Raw genomic sequence first — 23,060 nt, 5'->3', positions numbered from 1 at the left:
GCTGGCAGCCGACTAACGCAGCTGGCCAGCAACCAGGAGCATTAGTAGACTCCGGGCACAAGAGTGTGCCCAGAGTCTACTGCGAATGCGCAGAACACCGGAAAATGGCCGCGGCGGGCATTTTTCCGGTGTTCTGAGCAGCAGTGACAGCCGACGCGGGACCTCGGACAGGTAAGTTTAAAATAAAATATGGGTGCAGTGTGTGCGATGCAGGGCCCTCCCTGGACCCGGGGACCCGTGTGCCAGGCACACACTGCACCCATTATAGATACGCCACTGACTAAAGTGTAGTTATACATTTATTTTAACACCTATAAATATACCAGCCTTGGTTGCACATCCTCGTTACCCTGAGCCTTCAACTCTCAAATGTGACAACCCAGTATCACACAGTGACTTGTATCCACTTCAACACCATATCATAAAACTTACAGGTATGGTTTAAGAGAGGAGGGGTCCCGCATGCAGACTCCTTGCAGGTGCCCTCCAGCCTGCAGTACAGTAGACTCTGGCAAAAACAGTCATTCAGATAAATTACTTGCTTCCAACCGATTTGACCAACTTTGCTGGACGACAGCTTTTGTTTTCAGTGTTTGACCATTTGCTCACACACATTACCAGACGTTCATTCCAACCAGCCAACTAATTGGCTGTTTGAAAAGATCAGCTTTAAGTGTATGACCAGCTTAAGATTCCACTCCCAACAAACTGCATCTACTCCCCTGCTCAGCATGTGTATATGTCATTCTAATCTTATATCATGCAGGGACTATAATCGAAGACAACAAAATTTGCAACACTAGGACACAATACATCATGACACCTATATAACATGTAATGTTGGCACAGACCAAATTGCATAGTGAACACCAGTGCAGAAACCAGGTTTCACGTATTCAATTATATACTCTACATTGTAGCTTTAATTCAGATTGAAGGAACACGTGGCTGACCGAACTAGGATACTAGAGCACCACAGATAACAACCTTGTCCTTTAAATATACCAGACATAACTGAATATAGATAGCATGGAAAAGAAGAATGTATGCACCATCAAGCACAAGAACACAACAATGTGAGATTCTACTGTGGCATAATATTAGACAAGCACGTTGCCAAAGACAAATTCTGAAACCAGGGACTGTTACAGGAAATTAGAGAGAGGTGTCAAAAAGTCAATGTCAGCAAAGGTAAAACACAAACTTCCCCAAGTACAAAAATCACTTAAACAAGCAACTTATATTAGTTGGGTTATATTTTGCTGTACAATGACAGTAAGCATGTACTTAAACAATTGGCTAAGCAGGAAATGGATTTGGTTATCTGCAAAAATATATTTAAAAGAAATCACATAAAATACTGTACTAGAAATATCTTTAAGGAAGCCTAATGCCAATAGGAAAAGGACATAGTTTGAAATTGCAGTGTTGACATCAAACTGTGACTCTTCGCACCATTAAATCAGCCATCTGGTCAAACAAGCAGTACAGTTCTTATAGACCATCACAAAATGATTTTACACAACAATAAATAACCCAGTTCCATATTCTGTTGGCAGTTTGCCTTGACATCGACTATACCACCATGAGATCCATTTCAATTTGTGTTAAGGGCTATGCACATAGCCTACATGGTAAGAGTAGGCTATTTTAGTTTTGTAAATGGTTGGATAACCATAAAGACAGCACCTATCACATTTAGAACTGGCTATATAGTTTAATAACACACCAAGTAATAGTCATTCTGTTAGAAACCATTTAGACAATAGATCTACACAAGTTTCCTTAGGGCACATCTATCAGTGTGTAATGAACATTACATTCTACAGTACACACAAAAACTAATAAAACAGTTTTATTCCAATCTGAAATGTACTTGTGGATAATACATATAATTGGTAATCTCTAAAGGTGCGTACACACGTAACGATTTTTTTAACGATTTAACTATAACGATGTCGTTATCATTCAAAAAATCGTTCAGTTTCTGAGTTATAATGATTAAGGAAAATCGTTAAAGTGCGCTCCCGTTTATAGTTTGTAGTTAATTTCAGACTGTCCAACATAATGATTTTCATTAAGGGAAGAAACATTTTTCGTTCATCGTTGTAAAAATAGTTTATTACAATTCAAAAAATCGTTCACTTTTTCAAGGGAAAATCTGACAGAAAATCGTTGGTTACAAAATCGTTACGCGTGTATGAACCTTTAAAATGCATTCCTTAAATACAATGATATGCTGGCAGGACTAGGATATGGTGAAAACTGCAAAAATCTATGTATTCATTATATAGGCTTTGACCAAAGCGGGTAGTAACTTCAAAAGCAAATGCCAGTGTATTATTTTATAGATTTAATACATGAATACATTTGTCCATAGCTACTATATCAATAATCCATAGAAGGTTAGAATAGAGACAGTTTGGTATTGCATACACACAAGAACTTTTTTCAGCACTCTGATGTATGTATGTGGTGTCAGGAAAGATGAAGACCATGTTTGTCTCATAGCGAAGAATAAAGGTTTTTAAGACAGAAAAATAAAACTATACAGTTTTTTTTTCCCCCCCGCAAACCACAGAATATACACTTTCTCATAGTCACATTTACAGCATAAAAACAAGATTGTGGACACGAGAAAATGATTGTGACAAACAACATTTCAGACTCTTCATAGTCTATTTCACACCTTTTCCCTGCAGGACACTCAAGTACTATCTAAATCACACACATTAACATTTCTTAAGGGCTGTAGCAAAGATTCTTTCACAGCAAGCCATTTATGTTCACAGTAATTTAGACATTTTCAGATTGCATTTCTATCCATAAGTGCAAAAGCCTTTACATAAAAAACTAAATAACATAACAGCTTTCATTAGGTAACTACCCTTTGCGAAGTCCATTAGTCTCAATTACTGACCTGGCCACCCTACAGTGCCCAACTCCATTCAATGAGCTCTCCAAACTACACTAAAAAGGTCTGTTGGAGTATACAAACAAATATCACAGATACAACCTAAGCATCCCATCACTAAATAAATACACACAGATATATTGTGCATTCATTTTACTGGAGGAGGAATTGTCCACTCGAAACCAGAAAATAAATATTCCAGAGAAACACATTGCTGTGTTCAGGTCTCAAGGTGCATACACACGTAACGATTTTATTACCAATGAATTTCTGAACGATTTTCTGTCAGATTATCCGTCAGATTTTTGAAAGTGTAATGAACGATTTTTTTAAATACAAACGATTTTTGTAACTTCCCTTATTGAAAATCGTTCAGTTGGTAAGTAAGAATGAACTACAAACGGGAACGCGCATGAACGATAATCATTCATCGTTATAACTAAGAAACTGAACGATTTTTTCAATGGTTGAACAATAACGACGTCGATACAGTTAAATTGTTCAAAAAATCGTTACGTATGTATGCACCTTCACAAACTGTTTCAGGCTGAATATCAATTGTAGGGGCACAGAATTAGGAAAATATTTTGACTCAGATTACTGTATAATAAAGAAATGCTTAGATTTAAATATGATCATTGTAGAGTATGATAAATGCATTTTGCTAATGTGCAAATCCAGATCATTACTACTTCTTATTCCTTGTCCATAGATTGTGTTCCAAATTGTTGGCTCCTAACATTTGGTCCTGACTAATTACTTTTAAAGAAAGGAGTCCAGGGAAAGGAATTTAACAGAGACAATTTTTCTGCCCTTTTGCCACAAGATTTAAAGCAGTGATTTTTATTTAAAAGACAAAAAACTGGGTTGGTTGTGCCTTTTAAAAATAAAATCACTGCTTTAAATCTCAAGGCAAAATCGCAGCTAAAGCTGCACTTTTACTCCTATCATATTACATTCTATCCAAGTCTGATTTAGAGATACATGTTTGCACTATAAAATTATGGTTTACAAATGCAATGCTTTATAGTAGTCGTTTTGTTACATTAATATAATTTTATACTAACAATTGTAATATTTTTGATCTGTTTATGCAGACAAAAATTATGCTACAAAAGTAATAAAATATGCAAATATAAAAACACTTCTAGCAGCAAGAGGCGTTCATTGATATAATGTAACCATACGATTTGACAAACAGATACTGATTATGTGTTAGCAAAGTTGTGAGTGCAATAGACCTTTCCTCTCCAAGAAACCTTTGATGGATGAGAAATAAAAGAAAGCATCTGTAAGTAATATATTGACTGATTGTGATGCACACCTACAAGCACAGCCTGTTCCTCATGGGTCTCTACTTCACAGACCTAACCTTTCATCAATATTTGTGAATGATTTACCATTACATGTGCCGCATTTCATTACCATCTGAGAAGCCAAGGCTACAGCAGATAAAATCATTAGCAGAACGACTAGCTCCTTTCCACCCTGACTAGGGAACGCTCTAGGAAATTGATCATAAGGAAGATTATTACTTTCTATTTGAGAGAAACCTACACTTTCAAGTGCTGAACTGGGATCATAAATTCCCCAACACATTTTCACTTAATACAAAAAGCACTGGGAAATGAAAATGTTAAATGTATAACTACAGTACTTCATTCAAGGATTAATGGTGACGTGTCCACTCAGGGTTAAGGCAAAATATATATGTTGGAATTAAACTAGAATGTGTGAATAAATATTCTATAAATCACTTGAAATGAAGCAAGATGCCAAGATTGAAAAAAGAATACAAACATATAATGTAAAAATAAACTTTTTTGAAAATGGGATGTATAGTATTACAAGAAAAGGTTTCAGGAAAAAGATTTGCTGTATTGTTTTTTTATTTAACCTAATTGCATTACAGCACCCTCTTTGTAGGAGGGGCAGGTTACATTTTCAGAACATAAAACACAACCAATATTGACTAAATATTCATTTAAATGAGATATAAATGTGGGTGTTCACAAACGCCCTACACCATCCTGTAATGATATAGATATATATATATATATATATATATATATATAAAAATGACACTCAGACTGTGTTCTGACTCATTTGGCTTACCCCTTTCTATGTATACAGTAGATGTCAACCTCCATCATTGGTTCTATAAGCAAAGAGGCTATGTTAATGACCAGTGTATGTGAATATATAAAGTTTAAGACCATTTCTATAGGTAACTTTTTCATAAGACTATCCTGTGGATAAATACATCTTTTATATCTAACCTTGTCTCCTGTGGTCTCTAGCAATACATATATTTTAATGTACCTTAAGACTCCATATTTTTTAGCTCAGTGTCTTGGAAAATGGATACCAAACATTAATGGAAAGGTTTTAAGAGTGTTAAAAAGCACTCTGGATGGAAGCGTTGGCTGAGATACACAGTTCTGATCATCACTCTTTCTGGAGAAATCAATAACAGTCAATTGAGAAATGTAAGAGTGCTAAGCTTTTATTAGCAGTCCAAAGGGATACAACAATTCTGCCATACAACTAGGCACTTTTCTATTAAAGCAGACAAGTCACATCGAACTACACATTAAACAGTCAACTGAATAGAAAGGTTACCTGTTCGGCAGGTTACAGTATTGTAATTGCTCTCATGGGGGGGAGATGTATCAAGCCTTCCAAAGAAGACACATGGAGAAGTTTCCCATAGCATCCAATCAGCTTCTAGCTATCATTTCTAAAGTGCTTTCTATAAAATTATAGCTAGAAGCTGATTGGTTGCTTTGAAAAATGTCTACCTGCCCTCTTTCAATTGATACACTGCCCCAAAAGTCAACTGTTTACACCTCTACATAAAACCTTACAGAGTTCTCTAAAAAAAATTATTGTTAATTATTGCTGTAATGAACAACCAATAGTACATAAATGACCACGTGTCATACTAGCGTGACAGCCCATAGTAGCGAGTAGAGTGAACTAAAATGGCAGAGAACATATTTTAACAAGAAATCACCTAAACCCTTTACTAGCTAGATGGTCTCCTCGCTTATTAGGAAAGAATCCCCATTAGACATGAGAAATTTAAAAAAAAAAAAGGAATAAGGGATATTGTAAGATGTACTTTCTTCAGGAACATCAATTTCTAGTAACCTTTGCAGGCCAGCTGTTGTGTAATCTTTCATTGACCTACACAGGCCCTTTGTGTTCCTGATACTCCAACAGGATCTTATCTATATTAAACAGTTTCCCACAAACATGCAAAAGATTTTCAATAGGAGCAAATGTTACAAATATGTAGTAAATCTTTATTTGGACTAATGCTGGGTACACACTTGTCTATATATTGACCATTCAATCGGCGAATGATATATCAAGAGTGCATCTGTGGTTGTGTCCACCCGATATGACTGAGAACAACATAATTCACAGACATATCAGGTCGGCCCTGCAGCTGATATATTGGTACATCTACATCTGTGTATGGGCAACCCACCGACAGCCTGTACACTGGCTGAAGGGACCGCTGATATGGACATCACAACTGTGGGTGGGAGGGGGCAAATTGAAATTCCCACCCATTTGTGCTCTCTGGCACGACATGTTGAGTGGCCGATTGGAAAGTGTGTGTATCTTTTATATCTGTATAAAATAAAGGGAGACTTCTTTGATATTATGGGCCGTATTCAATTAGCAGCGATAAGCAGTTTTCGCCAGTGAAGTAATTTCGCCAGCCGTAAACTTATCACCGTACTCAGGGCCTGATTCAGACCCGCTCGTGAGAGCTGAGCGCTCGCAAGCGGGTCGATGGTGATCTAGTGTGCATGCGCACGACGGAGGGAGCTCCGTCATGCGCATGCGCGAAACCCGCACAGCGACGGCTAAGCCGTTGCTATGGGTCTCGCACCAAAGGGGGCGTGCTGTCGATGGTTAGTGACAGCACGCCCCCTTTGGTGGGTGTGCCGGGGGCGTGGCTGCCCAGATGGAGAACGCCTACCGCCTGCCCAGATGGGAATGCCTACCGTCTGGGGCCGGCCCCACTGACATCACTAGTGATGTCAGTGGGAGCGTTTTTGGCTCCGATAGAGCCAAAAGCACTCCTGGGCTTGCGGCAGCGAGACCCTACCACAAGGGTCTCGTCGCAAGACCGATGGTCGCGATGGCCTTCACCATCGCGACCTTCTTTTTGGCCGCTCACATAAGCTGTGGGTGGTCACCCACAGCTATGCGAGCGGCCAGGAGGCCACTCCAATTTTAGGTAGGAGGGCCCTGATTCAGAGCAAGCGCTCTTGTCAGAGCATCCGGCTCTGAATCAGGCCCTCAATTCCAAAGACTTTTCGCTGGTGCGGAAAGTCAATGCATTGGAATAGGCGAAAAATATTTGCCTATGAAACTAGGTGGAAAAGAGTGCAGAACTGGGTTTTGGGGTGGAAACTTGCGGGACCCACCCTGCACCCTTGGAACAGCACCCCAAAGGTAAACTGTGTCAAAAAAAAGTTTAAAGAAAAACTTAATACCCCAAAAAAGTACTTTCATTTTAGGGGCAAAAAAAAAAAAATCAAAGTTGGGGGACAAACTAAAAACTAGCGAAAAAAACTCCAGGGGGGGTCCCCAAGTATGCCTCAGGTGTTTTTAATTTGCAGGTGGTTGCTTAAAGTTTTTTAAAACTTCACTTTAGCAACTTTAAAATATGCTAGCACCCATTTTCATGTACCCCAAATTTGCTGGGACTAGTTATTTTCAGCAAAAAAAACCCTGATATATGCTATAAATTATTCACCACTTCTGCAAAGACGCTAATTAGCAGCTATTGAGAGAATTTAAGTACCCCAAATACCTTCAGCAGGCCTATCCGGGGGTATCTAGAGTGATCCCCAATGTCAGTGCCTCTTTTTGGAGACCTTCAGGCTGATTTCCCCAAATCAGACAGGACTTTTTGCTGGTTTTGAATTCGCCGGGTTCCATTTTCGCTGATTTGGAATTGAATACGGTGATAAGCAGGGATGAGTGCAATACTGTTTTGCTTGCAAAACCAGCGATGTCAGCGAAAAGTCTGGGACTTTTTCGCGGCTAATTGAATATGCCCCTAAAACATCAACAACGCCGAAGAGACCCAAAAGGGAGCAGACTACATGCCTCAGTACTGTGAGTAGCTGAGCTCTGATAGCTCTCCAGATTCTCCCTCACATTTTTTTTCTAATCAACAGTAAAAATGTTGTTGCCATTTTGGAGAGGACGTCTACTCAATTACTTATTAATACTTATGGATAACAATAAAATAACTCATGGAAATCTTTTGTAAGGGCATCCCACTTCAAAGTCTACAGATGTGTCCACATACATTATCCTCCATGCACTACAAGTCACGCCACACAACACGGGAGCTCTGAGTGCCTTGGCAGCGCTGAGCGTCTTTCGTGCAACGTTTTGCCTTCAAATGTGTCTTATTCACACAGTAAGGCGAATAGCTAACACAAACAAAACGATATGCAGCATGCCTATGTTCTCTGTGCAACTGCGGGTATATCTACATATGAATTGCTACGTTGCAGTGTCAGCTGCTGTAACACTGTACCGTAGCATTTCGCAGACAGAGCATAGGTATGCTGCATATCATTTTAAACAGAAGAAGCTGTTTGTGCTAACTATTCGCATTACTGTGTGATTAAGACGCATTTGAAAGTAAAAAGTTGCACAAAAAGACGCTTGCCGCTACAGAGTCAAGCCCCGGCATGGTGCGATTAGAAGGGCTGTTTAATGCACAAGGAGGCTAGATGTATGAAGACATATCTGTATGTGACTGCCTGCATTAGTGCACCTTATGTGGTAGCACTTATTAACCTTTGTTACACCTTATATTAAGGAACTTGTCTATTGTTATCCTTCTAAATGGGCATACACACTAGTCTTTGTTTACTTTCCTTTGTGCTCATCTCTCCTTCTTGGGGTTTCTATATTGTACATCGTCTCAGCCACCCTTATTTTGAGATGGCAGCTTTGGAAGTATACTGACCCTTGCTGAGGCACCTGTATTTGTTGTTTTTTATTTCTGCTTCATCTAAAACACCCTTTTATATAGATACATCTGCAACATGTATAACTACGATAAAAAGTCTAAGCAGAACTACAAAAAAGATGAACAGTAGTAATTCTGTCCTTTTTAATTTACAAAAAGCAATGATTTCTTAAGTGGCAGTGACCTCAATCATACATCTAATTCCATAATATAACTATTGAAAACTTAGTTGAAATTCAGATGCTTTCATTCTCCCTGAAAATCTGTCTTAGAACAGTCTATTAAGCTGTTCATCAAAGGTGAGTAGGCAAGGTCAGCAAGGCCGTACCTCTTCAGCTATTCATTACCTATTCTCCATGGTAATTAACAATGCCAACATTTGCATCAATCACATTTACACTGATTGTACTCTTCTACTCAGAGGTGGGGGATTTATGTCAGGCACTGTTTGATTTTTACTTATAAAAATCACACACAAAAAAACTTGCTCTACAATTCTACAATGTTACTGGGGACAAAGCATATCCCTTATTCAAAAGGCACAGCTCTGATGCACCTTCCAATTCCGAGGGGTGAGGAACAAAGATGTCATGTAATGGTGAAAGATTATTGTAATGAGATATTGGGGTTGAGTGTGTGCATTTTCTGGGGCCAGGTATTACCCCTCTACAAAAAGGCTCAGAGCTGGTGGAGTTATTATATTTTCTATGAAAGAAAGAAAAAGCATAACATTTAAAAATATGCAGGAGACTCCTCATCCCCTTGGCTGTCAGGGCCAAAGTAATGTCCAAGATTGAGCGGCAATTTTGCCATCTCATTTAATCCACGTATGATGGAAAAAAGTCCATAAAGACTCTGGGTCCATTTGAACTACCCACAATAATTATTATTTTTTTATTTCTCCCTTTTAGTATGTGCGCACTTAGGAGTGCTGGATTAACAAAACGGACAGATGCCCCTTCAGAAACAGTTAGAGGAGGTTCTATTTTTGTTAGCAGTGTCTCCCTTTTCTGACACAAGACTGCTTTTTTGTTAGACTTGGGAAGCAAAAGGGATATGAGCCCGTCAGTGAGGGGCAGGTTTACAATTAGAACGTTTATAGTTGGCTGACTACTGCCCCTCAGTGTATTACTGTATCTGGCATCTTAAACTCAAATGTCAATTGTGAACAACCGGGGAATATAAACTTCATGTCTCTTGGCCAGCACAGTTTCAGGGTAAGACAAGGTTCTGTCGTAGCCAGTGAATATGCTGATGGGTGGATAGTTCCTAATGTCTGGTTCCGCTTATGATGACACAGTTGTCTGGGGGACACATCATATCATCTACCCTGACCCCCATTGCTTATTTGCATTTGGAGGCATCAGGAAGAGCGCACATGCTTTTCAGTGTATGGTTGAGAGGGTTGTGGTATGAAAGGTTGACATTCAGAATGTCAACAAGTTCCAAATGTCAAACACATTAGGTCGACAGGAAAAATGTCAGCACTCAAATGTAGACAGATAATATACTGACATGTTTGTTTTACATGTCGACACCAGAATGTTTTTTTGCTTATTTTAGCCTAACCCATCCCTAAACCTAACACTAAAAACACAAATAATATAATGTTGACATTCTGGTGTCGACCAGAATTTTAAATGACATTTGTGATTGTTGACCTAACTCCTATGTTGACATTCTGACTGCAACCAGTTGAGAGAGATCTTATTTTTTGCAAAGCCCAGTCCCCAAAAAGGTACAAGACCTGTGCTTCTCAGTCTGGTGAACAATGAAAGCAAACGCTTAAAATTTCAGACGTTGCGACTGTGGCTGTCCCAATGTCGGCTCCCCACATGGATAAGATGGCGGCCACAGCACTGAAGGGGTTGACAGTCGTGTCATTTTAAAATTACACGACTGTTAACCCCTTCAGTGCTGTGGCCGCAATTTCAAACAAGTTACAGACGCAAGGCATTTAAAACTGTACTTTTGTGTGGCTACAGTGAGGTAATCGTTAAAATCCCAGCACTAAGGGAAGTCAGCAGAGCGCATAGGCTTGTAGAAGCATAATTTTATGTTTTGGATACACCACAAGACCCGGACTAGCTAGGTGTACAGAAAAAGCCCCTGCAGCTGGTACCCTATTTCCCTGGCTGCAGGGATATGCATGCTGGGGGGGAACAGGATAACCAGCTCCTGGCACCACCCCAGCGTAGAGAGGGGACAGCAAAAAGGAACTCAGCCTTTATTCGGCAGGTTAAAACCTGGTGGGCTACACTGGGAGGAAAGTACTATTTCCTGGGCCTGAGGAATGCTAGGGACCAGGAGACTAGCTCAAGATACCCAAGCATGAAAAAGGCTTGTTGTAGTGCCCAGCATTGGAAAAAGTGTGCTGGGCACCAGGAGAGCAGCTCCTGTTACCACTAGCATTATAGTCCTGTCACTAAAAGAGATCACAGCATATATATATAAAACGCATAAATATAATTATAGTATTTTGGAATGATGTGATGGGGTTTTTTTTTTTGCAGCCTAGGGATGGTCTGTCACTTGAACTGTGAACTCATTTGACCACATGTTTTGGGTTCACAGCAAAAGCTTCGAAATGCACTTTCAACTCCAGACCTTTAGCCTGCTTACTTAATAAAGAAATAATGAAGGAATAGCCCCTCACCTGTCCATGAAATAGCTTTGCAGTCAATTGTTCTATTACTTTTGGCCCTGTGAAATAGAGGGCGCTATTTATTTAACAGCTGTAATTCCCAAACCATTCCTCCAATTTGGATGTGAACCAGGGGCTGGCTGGCAACTTTTAGCCTGGGGGGCAAATGCATGCAGGCGGCCCTGGCAAAGGAGTAGCGTGTGTGTCCGAAGAATATGCGTGCTACGGCACCCCCCCTCCCTCCAGTGTTCCAGGGAGGAGGCGGGTCCATATGGGATTAATGTAAGGTAAAAATAAAGATTAGGGCAGCCCCCTGTCGTAGTGCCCATATGCAGTCCCCCGTGTGCCACAGGAGAGAACACCCTTATGCAGGCCTCCAGTAGTGCCCCCAGTAGTAGTCCCCCCCTTGTAGTGCCCCCAGTAGTAGTAGTCACCCCCTTTGTAGTGCCCCCAGTAGTAGTAGTCCCCCCCCTTTGTAGTGCCCCCATTAGTAGTAGTCCCCCCCATTTGTAGTAGTCCCCCCCTTATAGTGCCCCCAGTAGTAGTAGTCCCCTCCCCCTTGTAGTGCCCCAGCAGTAGTCCCCACTTGTAGTGCCCCCAGTAGTAATAGTCGCCCCCCTTGTAGTGCCCCCAGTAGTAGTAGTCCCCCCCTTGTAGTGTCCCCAGTAGTAGTAGTCTCCCACCCCCTTGTAGTGCCCCCAGTAGTAGTAGTCCCCCACCCCCCTTGTAGTGCCCCCAGTAGTAGTAGTCCCCTTATAGTGCCCCCAGTAGTAGTAGTCCCCAGTAGTAGTCCCCTCCCCCTTGTAGTGCCCCCAGCAGTAGTCCCCACTTGTAGTGCCCCCAGTAGTAGTCCCCCCCTTGTAGTGTCCCCAGTAGTAGTAGTCCCCCACCCCCCTTGTAGTGCCCCCAGTAGTAGTAGTCACCTTATAGTGCCCCCAGTAGTAGTAGTCCCCAGTAGTAGTCCCCTCCCCCTTGTAGTGCCCCCAGCAGTAGTCCCCTCCCCCTTGTAGTGCCCCCAGCAGTAGTCCCCACTTGTAGTGCCCCCAGTAGTAGTCCCCCCCCTTGTAGTGCCCCCAGTAGTTGTAGTCCCTCACCCCCCTTGTAATGCCCCCAGTAGTAGTAGTCCCCCCTTTGTAGTGTCCCCAGTAGTGCCAGACCCCCCCCCCCCCAGTAGACACACGTAATATAAAAAACAAAATACAAAAAAAACACTTACCTGAAACCCCGCTCCTGCCGCCGACATCTGCTCCTCCGTCTGTCCTCCCGGGCCGGGCCGCTCTGCATTATGGGAGAGACGTCATATGACATCATGAAGTCTCTTCCATTGCCCATTGTGGGAGCCGGAAGATGGAGCGGCTCCCGCAATGGGCGCTAAAGCAGCTAATGAGAGTCTGATAGACTCTCATTGGCTGCTGACCAAAACAAACACACAGCTGCCGGAGCCGGAGTGTGTGTTTGTCAGTGTAGCGCTGACCGAACTCCGTCTGGTCAGCACTACACACGCGGTGCAGTCTGTGTCACAGTGACACAGACTGCACCGGCCCGCATGATGCTGCGGCCCGGGGGGCACATGGCATCCTGCCCCCCCGCCACTGATGTGAACACTCTAAAAGTAAAGCTGACAGTTCATAGTCGCCCCAAAGCAGCCCTCTTGGTGGACCAGGTCACGGGCATCTTGGCCATTCAGTGTCTTTTTATGCGTCTCTTATTCACACAAATAAAACTAGAAGCAGCAAAACTACTTTCCTAGATTGCACTGATCTGTTTGAAGTGTGATATTTGTATATCAGTGTGCAAATGAGTCTGAATCTGTATCCGAAGTGCTATGATGCAGCATCCATGGCTTTTTCTCACGCCAAGTTCCAACTGCACAGGAATTGGTTGCAACCAGCATCTCTAATAAACTTTGGGCTCTATTTACTACAATCTGCATTTTGAATGCAGATTGTAGTGTGATATTCAGCCAATATCACAGGGATTTTCTAAAAATCCCTTGCAGGGAGGACAAGGCTTGCGATAAAGCTCTGTCCCTGCGAATCCCCTCCGCACACTTATCCCGGTATTTTATTGTGAAAATATCGTGCTAAGTACCCGCGCATGTGCCAACCGGCCGCTACTAAGCCCCGCCCCCCACTCCCTTAATTACACTTACCACCGGTGAACGGTGCTCTGGTGATGTCCTCTGTGGCTCCGGCCAGTTGATCTCCCAATGGGACCCAGTGCAGGATGGGAGATCAGCTGACCAGAGGGAGGACATCACCGGAGCCCCGATCTCCAGTCCCTGGAAAGTGCGTGTGTAAATATATAAATATATATATATATATATATATATATATATATCAACTGTACTGCCTAAACGGCAGAACACAAAACGGCACTGCAGTATGCTGAACAAAGAAGATTTTACTTTTTCAACGTTTCTGGGCTATCAAGCCCCGTCGTCAGGAAAACATAGGCACCTGGTGCCTATGTTTTCCTGACGACGGGGCTTGATAGCCCAGAAACGTTGAAAAAGTAAAATCTTCTTTGTTCAGCATACTGCAGTGCCGTTTTGTGTTCTGCCGTTTAGGCCGTACAGTTGATATATACCTGATTTATCTAAGGGCACGCAGTTAAGTGTTTAGGTAATGGGGAGTGCCGAACCTATTTGTGTGTGTATATGTGTATATATATATATATATATATATATATATATATATATATATATACATATACATACAGTCAGGTCCATAAATATTGGGACATTGACAGAATTTTCTGATTTTGGCCTCTATTCACCACCACAATGGCTTTGAAATGAAACAAACAAGATGTGCTTTAACTGCAGACTTTCAGATTTAATTTGAGGGTAATTACATCCAAATTGGGTGAACGGTGTAGGAATTACAACAGTTTCAATATGTGCCTCCCTCTTTTTAAGGGGCCAAAAGTAATGGGACTATCAACTCAAAAGCTATTTCATGGACAGGTGTGGGCTATTCCCTCATTACTTCATTATCAATTAAGCAGGTAAAAGGTCTGGAGTTCATTCTAGGTGTGACATTTGCAATCAGTTGCTGTCGACTCTCAATATGAGATCCAAAGAGCTGTCACTATCAGTGAAGCAAGACATCATTAAGCTGAAAAATCAAAACAAACCCATCAGAGAGATAGCAAAAACATTAGGTGTGGCCAAATCAACTGTTTGGAACATTCTTAAAAAGAAAGAACGCACCAGAGAGCTCAGCAACACCAAAAGACCAGGAAGACTACGGAAAACAACTATGGTGGATGACAAAAGAATTATTTCCCTGGTGAAGAAAACAACAGTTGGCCAAATCAAGAACACTCTCCAGGAGGTAGATGTATAGGTGTCACAGTCAACAATCAAGAGAAGACTTCACAAGAGTGAATATAGAGGGTTCACCATAAGATGCAAACCATTGGTGAGCCACAAAAATCAGGAAGAACAGATTAGAGTTTGCCAAACAACATCTAAAAAAGCCATTACAGTTCTGGAACAACATCCTATGGACAGATGAGACAAAGATCAACTTGTACCAGAGTGATGGGAAGAGAAGAGTATGGAGAAGGAAAGGAACTGCTCATGATCCAAAACATACCACCTCATCAGTGAAGCATGGTGGTGGTAGTGTCATGGCGTGGGCATGTATGGCTGCCAACGGAACTGGTTCCCTTGTATTTATTGATGATGTGACTGCTGACAAAAGCAGCAGAATGAATTCTGAAGTGTTTCGGGCAATATTATATGCTCATATTCAGTCAAATGCTTCAGAACGCATTGGATGGCGTTTCACAGTGCAGATGGACAATGACCCGAAGCATACTGCAAATGCAACCAAAGAGTTTTTTAAAGCTAAAAAGTGGAATATTGTGCAATGGCCAAGTCAATCCCCTGACCTGAATCCGATTGAGCATGCATTTCACTTGATGAATACAAAACTGAAGGGAAAATGCCCCAAGAACAAGCAGGAACTGAAGACATTTGCAGTAGAGGCCTGGCAGAGCATCACCAGGGATGAAACCCAGCGTCTGGTGATGTCTATGTGTTCCAGACTTCAGGCTGTAATTGCCTGCAAAGGATTTGCAACAAAGTATTACAAAGTGAAAGTTAGATTTAGGATTGTTTAGTTTATCCCATTACTTTTGGCCCCTTAAAAAGTGGGAGGCACATATAGAAACCGTTGTAATTCCTACACCGTTCACCTGATTTGGATGTAATTACCCTCAAATTAAATCTGAAAGTCTGCAGTTAAAGCACATCTTGTTTGTTTCATTTCAAAGCCATTGTGGTGGTGAATAGAGGCCAAAATATGAAAATTCTGTCAATGTCCCAATATTTATGGACCAGACTGTGTGTGTGTGTGTGTGTGTGTGTGTGTGTGTGTGTGTGTGTGTGTGTGTGTGTGTGTGTGTATATATATATATATATATATATATATATATATATATATATATATATATATAGTGGGATCTGTAAACAATTTTATTTTTTTTATTTTTTTAAGAGCATCAGCGTGTAGTCTTTTAGAGCAGAGCAGGAGTCCGAGAACCAGGGATGACCCTGGATAACGCAACCTCCAGGTAGCATTATTATCACAAGGTTTTCCCCGGTATTTTTCACAATTTTTTTTTTTTAAGTAACTTTGGCCAGATCGCATTTCCCATTACAATTATGGGAAATGCGATCTGCTTACTAAAAATAAGTGATAATTAGGGCTTGGAGTAGAATTTTACGAATTCTACTCCAATTGCCCTTTAGTAGGTGATACTAAAATAATGTGAAAAGGGTGTGAAAACACCCTTTTTCACTTTATTTTAGTAAAAATAATGTTAATAAATAAAGCCCTTTGAGTGGTGGTTTGCTGTGTCTGATGCAAATAAAATGCAACATTTAAAAAGAAAAAGGTGGTGTGCTACTCCTCTCCGTGCGGCTCAGTCATCCCAGGCATCTCGAGCTATATGGTGTATAGACTCTAGGTGTATGAGGACGCATCTGTACTTGCATTATAATAAAAAATAATTTGATGCCTTCATTCCTTCATATTTGCATTAGACAATTGCAAAATGAAAATAAGAAATCTAAACTAACAGTCCCTTTATCACAGCATGATTAGCAGAACAACAACGAACAAGGGCAAAAAACAGAGAACATCTTAAAGTTGTAGGAGTGTCTCCTAGCAAACGACAGACGATCATATGGTCTTAAACACTGGAAAACGGATGAAAACAATTGTTCAAATTGGTTAAATTCACGTGTTTTAACCAATTTGTCTGAACGACCATTTTTGTCCGTTTTTCCATTGTTTGTGAGCAAATGATGTATGTCATTTGCTCTGATACATCACCAGATGTTCATTCCAACCAGCCAGATTGGACAGATAATTGTATAGTGTATGCCCAGCATAAAAGATACTACCAGTTATCTGAAGGACAGTGCATTCATTAACCATTTATAGTGTAATGGCTTAAACATTATGATTGCCATCAGGTGGTATTGTGTCAGTAAAATATATAAATACGGTTCTTCCACAGCCCCAATTAAATGAGGGCTGCAGGATGAGACCGGAAAAATGAGAAGGAGGACCAATCTGTGTTATAGGCACTTAAAAAATAATTGCATAAACAGAAAACAAAATACTGAAGAAAATCCTTTACTTAGTTTATTACATAGACCCCTTAATTTGTGAACACAACTACATCACATACCTGCTGTACTGCAGACTAACAGGTTAATCCATTTATAGTCAGAAAAAGCACAAATTTAAAAAGACACTGGTTGTATGAGTGTGCGCAAAATTTTAGTGTGTTAAGGTGCCCACACACTAGGCGTTCAGGTCACGATCCGATATTGTGTACGATTTCTCCCCCTGCATTCGTGGGCACGATTTGGTGTTAAAAACAATCCTAATTGACCCACGATCTATTGTGCATCCTATACTATTCCAGTGCATTGTGATAAGATTTTCAGATCTTGCCTGCAGCAGACAAGATCTGCAGATGCGATGTACGACCAGCGGGTATGCGCATCGGCATCGTAATCTTGAGTAGAGACTCACGATTAGGACATATTTTACACGATCTGTCGTCCCGATGCGTCGGAATCGAGCTGATCCTATAAAATATTGCCTAGTGTGTGGGCACCTTAAGAGTATAGCAACTGTGATCACTTGGCCTGTTAAGGCCCCCATACACGGTCCAATGGCACCGTGTAAGGTGACAGGGGTTCAGTCGTCCGACATATCGGGCGGTCCGCACACACGGTGCGATCGGGTGGCCGACCGCCCGATATGTCGGCTCCCCCCTCTCACCACATAGCAATTCATGGGATCACATATCGAATCCCCTGATCTTATGATCCTGCAGAAAGATCAGGGGGTGCAATGTATGACCCCAGGGGAGCGCGCTCAGTCTGACATCAGGGCCATACACGGTGCGATACAGTAGGCAAATCGCACCAATCAGTTGGATCGCCTGCATTATCGCCCCGTGTATGGAGGCCTTTAGTCTGTGACAAGGTCTATCAATAGACACAGTGTCAACAGCAGAACCTACAAGTCATATGAAAATGACGGAGAATGTTACAACATTTTGCTATAATTCTTAATACTTAGTCACTCAGTAGTATTATACTCCAATGCAATGTCTGGATACACTTGGCAAACATATCAAATGAGCAGCAACACTGGTTGCATTTTAGAAGCAGTAACCTCCACAGAATGTGGTTAACTACTCTACAAATTGAAATTTGCTTTTCTCACCTTTTGGCATTTCTGTAGGCAGGTAATGGGGCTCTTGAGCACTGACATGGTCCCAATCAAAGTCATCGTACAGGTCCTGATGATAATCACAGGCTGCTGGGCCATCATTAAAGGTACAACCCCCTGTAAGAAATAATCAAAAGTATTAAGATATATAGCAAGCAATATATGACATCCATACAAAATATACATATACAAAATATACAAATATATATATATTTATATATATATATATATATATATATATATATATATATTACACAGTGTAATATACTATATATACATACACACACACGTACATACATAAACACACACATTCATTCATTGAAACTGACAAAACTAAATTATATATATATATATATATATATATATATATATAATCATACACGCATAAATTTACAGCACCTCAATAACCCTTAAAGATATCCACGTGGTTTCATGTGTGTCACTATTGATGATGGACTCAAATTGTCACCAACAACCAAAATGGCCATATGAATGGGCAGTAATCAAACTATTTGGCCCTGGACTCTCTTATAGCCAACATAATGTGTTTAAACTGGCTATTCTGCCCATTAATGAATGTGGACGTGTGACAGCAATTTGCTGTTTAGCCCCTATAGCACCAAACCTAACTTAAAAAGAACAATTAATTCCCCCCTTAACAAGACCAGATCATGCATTCTGTGAAACACTTCACATTATGTCATGAATTAACAAATATTAGACTAAATGACAGCCCCTAAACTTAACCAACTGACCCCAGCCTTCTAAAGTTACTTCCTAGCACTGGACCTCCATCCTACGTCTACCAAGCTTCAAAATTATGTAGGTTGGTATTTTCTACAGGAGTAAAACGTAACAGGTAATAAGAAAAAGTAACTAAAAAAACTAACCACACAACTGTTCCTGAACCGCATAGGTATGTCAAACCTAATTTAAAAGCACGGTATTGTGAAATGCTATACTAGGCAGAAACAGTAAGTATCTGGGCCGGGGTTACACTAACTGGATGAATAATTAAGGGAAAAATCCAAAAAAAGTGAATTTCTCTCTTGAGAAATATCATATAAGTCACTAATAATAATAATAATAATAATAATGGGTGATTGAATCACAAGCTACAGAGTGCAGAGTTTTCAAAATTGCAAAAGATATGGGTTACTGTAGTAAAAATTTTTCTAGTGGATATTTTATACCAATGACATACTTAAGACTAAGACACCGGTGAAAAAAAAATTGTGGTATATAAACAGTTCATGTGCATGAATGTATGTAAGTGCCCGTGCGTCACACAGAGAAACACCAATAATAATAATAATAATAATAATAATAATAATAATAATAATGTTATATATATATATATATATTTAAACATGTGAATAAAAAAAATTGAAGATTATGAAATAAAAACATTACTTAATAAAACACCAAATTGGCCTGGCCATAAAGGGACCAAACGCCTTTGGACAGATTTCTGAGGATTAGATTAATCTTTCGATACATTTGACTACGATCATCAGGGGGGGGGTTACATTAATTTCTTCTGCCAGACTAATGGGCTCCAGCCTGGCGAAATTCAGTTTTGCCGCCGAGTGCCAGTGCCGCGGGCACCCATTACCCAAAATGCACCAGTTTTAGTCGCGTAAAGCGGGTAGACCCATGAAAAGAAAGACACACACTACCCAAACATTGATTTGGGCGCCAATAAAGCCTGAAGTCTCATGGATTTCGGCTCACCAACTCAGGAGGGTGTGATCAGAAATAAAGTGCACCCACGGCACAAAAACAATTGAATTCCCTCCAAAATCATAGGAAATTACATTCAAATTTTATCAGCAGCACAGCGTATTTTTGTCTACAGGTGAGCAATCTTGAAATGGGAGGGGCTAGCTCACATACATTCAGTCCAATCTAAACAATAATCACAGCACATACAGTATATAGGGTGCAATGCTTGTTCAATCTGTTACAAAAAGATTGTGGGGCGAGATATCCCTATATATAAAACACTCATATATCCAATTTAATCTGGGTTAAATGGGGCAATAATAAAACTTCCTATATTTGAAACCATTACATTTACATGACTGAGATTTCTCCCATCAGTAGACTAGAAAGTTGTAGCCCAGTGCTTCAAACACTCAGGGCCTGATTCAGAGTTGGGAATAGAGAGAGATATCTCTCTCAACTGATCATCTTGGTGAAACCATGTTGCACTGCAGGTGGGGCAGATTTAAAATGTGCAGAGAGATTTAGATTTGGGAGGGAGGTGTCCAAACTGACATCTAAATTGTAGAGTAATAATAAAGCTGTGCATCTGTGCTACATGTAAAAGCAGCCAGTATTTACACTACACGCAAAAAAAAATAATGTATTTACACCCCTTGCATTGCAATATGGTTTGTCCAGGTACACAGTTAAGTGCTATCTCTCTTTATTCCCAACTCTGAATCAGGCCCTCAGTCCTTAAGCCCCCCGTGAATGCACATTTTATGAATATCTTTGCTTGAGCATAGGTGACTTTGGGCCTGATTCAGAGATGGACGGAATTGCATAGCTGCACACAAGCGTCTGTGCAATCCCATTTAAAATGCAAATGCAGAAGGTGGTGTCACACACCTCCTTGCTGCATTTGCGTGGTCGTAGCCTGGGGTCACCATTGATGGTCACGATTCTTGTCAATGTCCATTTGGCCAGACTGCGGAAGCTAAATCTTCTCGCAGCTTGGCCGGGTCCTGGCAGCTTGCGAGGCCAGGAAGTCTGTGTGCACCTACGTGGACTCTGGCCTGGTCCCTCCCGGGAATGCTGCCAGGGAACGACTCTGCTCCGCCTCCCAAACACCGCAGCCTGACAATCAGGCTGCGGATAGGAGACACTGCAAGCGGACTTGCGGACGGAGGGGCTTCACATGTGCAGTAAACCTCCTCCACACAGTCCTCCCACCATCGTAGATGTGCGCTAACCATCAGGTTAGTGTACATTCTGAATAAGGCCCTTAATTTGTACTTCAGTCATTTATGGTTAGCCATCTGTGCTCAAGCATGGATAGCCTTAACCTGGACTGTTATGGTGGGTACACACTGGGCGATATTACTGAGCGACTGCACGATTACGACATCGTAACCACGCAATCGCTCAGTAATCGTGCACAAATCGTGAACTTTTATGTTGGAAACGACCAGCGATGCCCCCCCCCGGTGGTCGTTTCCGACATTGTCCATCGCCTGAACATACAGCACAATCTGACGACCTCGTCAGGTTGCTGCATGTTGGGGAATGGGGGAGAGAGCCCGGCGCTGAACGATATCGTTAATGAGATCGTTCAGCGGCTGTGCTCAATGTCATGAAAGACATTGAGCACAGCCTGCCAGGGACACACTACACGATATCGCTCAGGAAGCATATCGTGTAGTGTGTACGCACCTTTAGAGTGCATTGAGGACATGGCATAGAAAACAATGTTGCAGGCTACAAAAATGTTTTTATTTTTGTATAATAAATAAAAAGATGTTCACACAAAATTCCTCGGTAGGCAAACTCCAAACAGACTTATTTCTGATACCAAAAAAAATAACTTTCTTGCACTGGCCTTCATGAACCACTGAACATTAATATGTCTTACTCAATTTGTAAATCAACCCTCATTCACTTTAACCTCTGTCAAAAAATAGACAGATACAATAAATTAACCCAAAGCTTAATTTTTTTCTACATTATTGTTTAAATGGCTAATCTAATGGATTCTGAATGATAATTCCAGACAGACTAATGTTGTTATTAAAAGAACATCAATCCAGAAATTTAATCTCAAAATTGCAAGCTTGGCATTAACTCAGGTTAGAAACTCGTGGCTTACATATTACTGCTCTGTTGCGCAGAATTTTAACATGTCGATTCAATTCGATTACACTGAACCCTTTCAATGCTACAAAATAAACAAAACAGCAGCACACATATTGCCCAAGATTTCCATATGTGGTCTAAATGTATTTAGTAATAAGAAAGACAACAAATTTCACAAACTTGCCATGTTCTTATATCTGAAAGTTCTATTACACTGTCACCTATAATAGTGCCACAAGTGTACTGTACAGCACTGTGCACATCAGGGGCATAGCTATAATGGGTGCAGGGTGTGCGGTGTACATGGGCCCAGGGGGGGCCCGCACCGCACACTAGAACCCATATTATCTAAAACTTACCTCTCTGAGGTCCTGCATCAAGTCTCTCAGCGCAAATAGTTGCGGTGGGCATTTTTCTGGCGTTTAGTGCATGCGCTGCAAGGGAAACAACGGAAAATGGCGGCCGTGCCAATTCACCACCGATCTGCACATGCGCAGTAGACTCTGGGCACACTCTAGTGCCCAGAGTCTGATTCTGCGGTGGCCAGCCAGCCACGTTAGTTGGCTTCTGGCTGCCGAGGTGAGAGGAGGGGGCCCGTGACTGGGCATGCACATGGGCCCCCTCTTCTCTAAAGACGCCCCTGGTGCACATCCAATTGTAAAACCATTGTTTCCTGAAGCTCCCATTGTAGCTATAAACTGCTTATTGGCTTTGTGTATACATCATAATACATTAACCTGAAATAAAGACATGAAAACAGTTTTGGCAGAAAAATTGTTAGCTATTTATTTAAAGAATAAAAATATATGTTTTAAAAATGTAATGTGTAGTATGGTGGCAAAAGAAACAATGGCTAGAACCTGCCCAATTCCAACACTG

General features: G+C 41.1%; 1 protein-coding gene across 7 annotated transcripts in view; it reads right to left on the bottom strand.

Annotated features, from left to right (window-relative positions):
- The window catches only part of PTPRK (protein tyrosine phosphatase receptor type K), a 437,401-nt gene that overhangs the window by 360,450 nt on the left and 53,891 nt on the right, over positions 1 to 23,060 (bottom strand). For all 7 annotated transcript variants that reach the window (XM_088452079.1, XM_088452101.1, XM_088452086.1 and 4 more), the window contains exon 2: positions 18,336 to 18,458. In XM_088452079.1, coding sequence (XP_088308205.1) covers positions 18,336 to 18,458 — 123 coding nt within the window. The remainder of the gene's footprint in view (positions 1 to 18,335; positions 18,459 to 23,060) is intronic.

This window comes from Taudactylus pleione, unplaced genomic scaffold (assembly GCF_031769625.1).
Source record: "Taudactylus pleione unplaced genomic scaffold, aTauple2 ptg000006l, whole genome shotgun sequence".
NCBI lineage: Eukaryota > Metazoa > Chordata > Amphibia > Anura > Myobatrachidae > Taudactylus > Taudactylus pleione.
The sequence above is the reverse complement of the archived record's forward strand: the minus strand, read 5'-3'. Positions and strand labels throughout refer to the sequence as shown.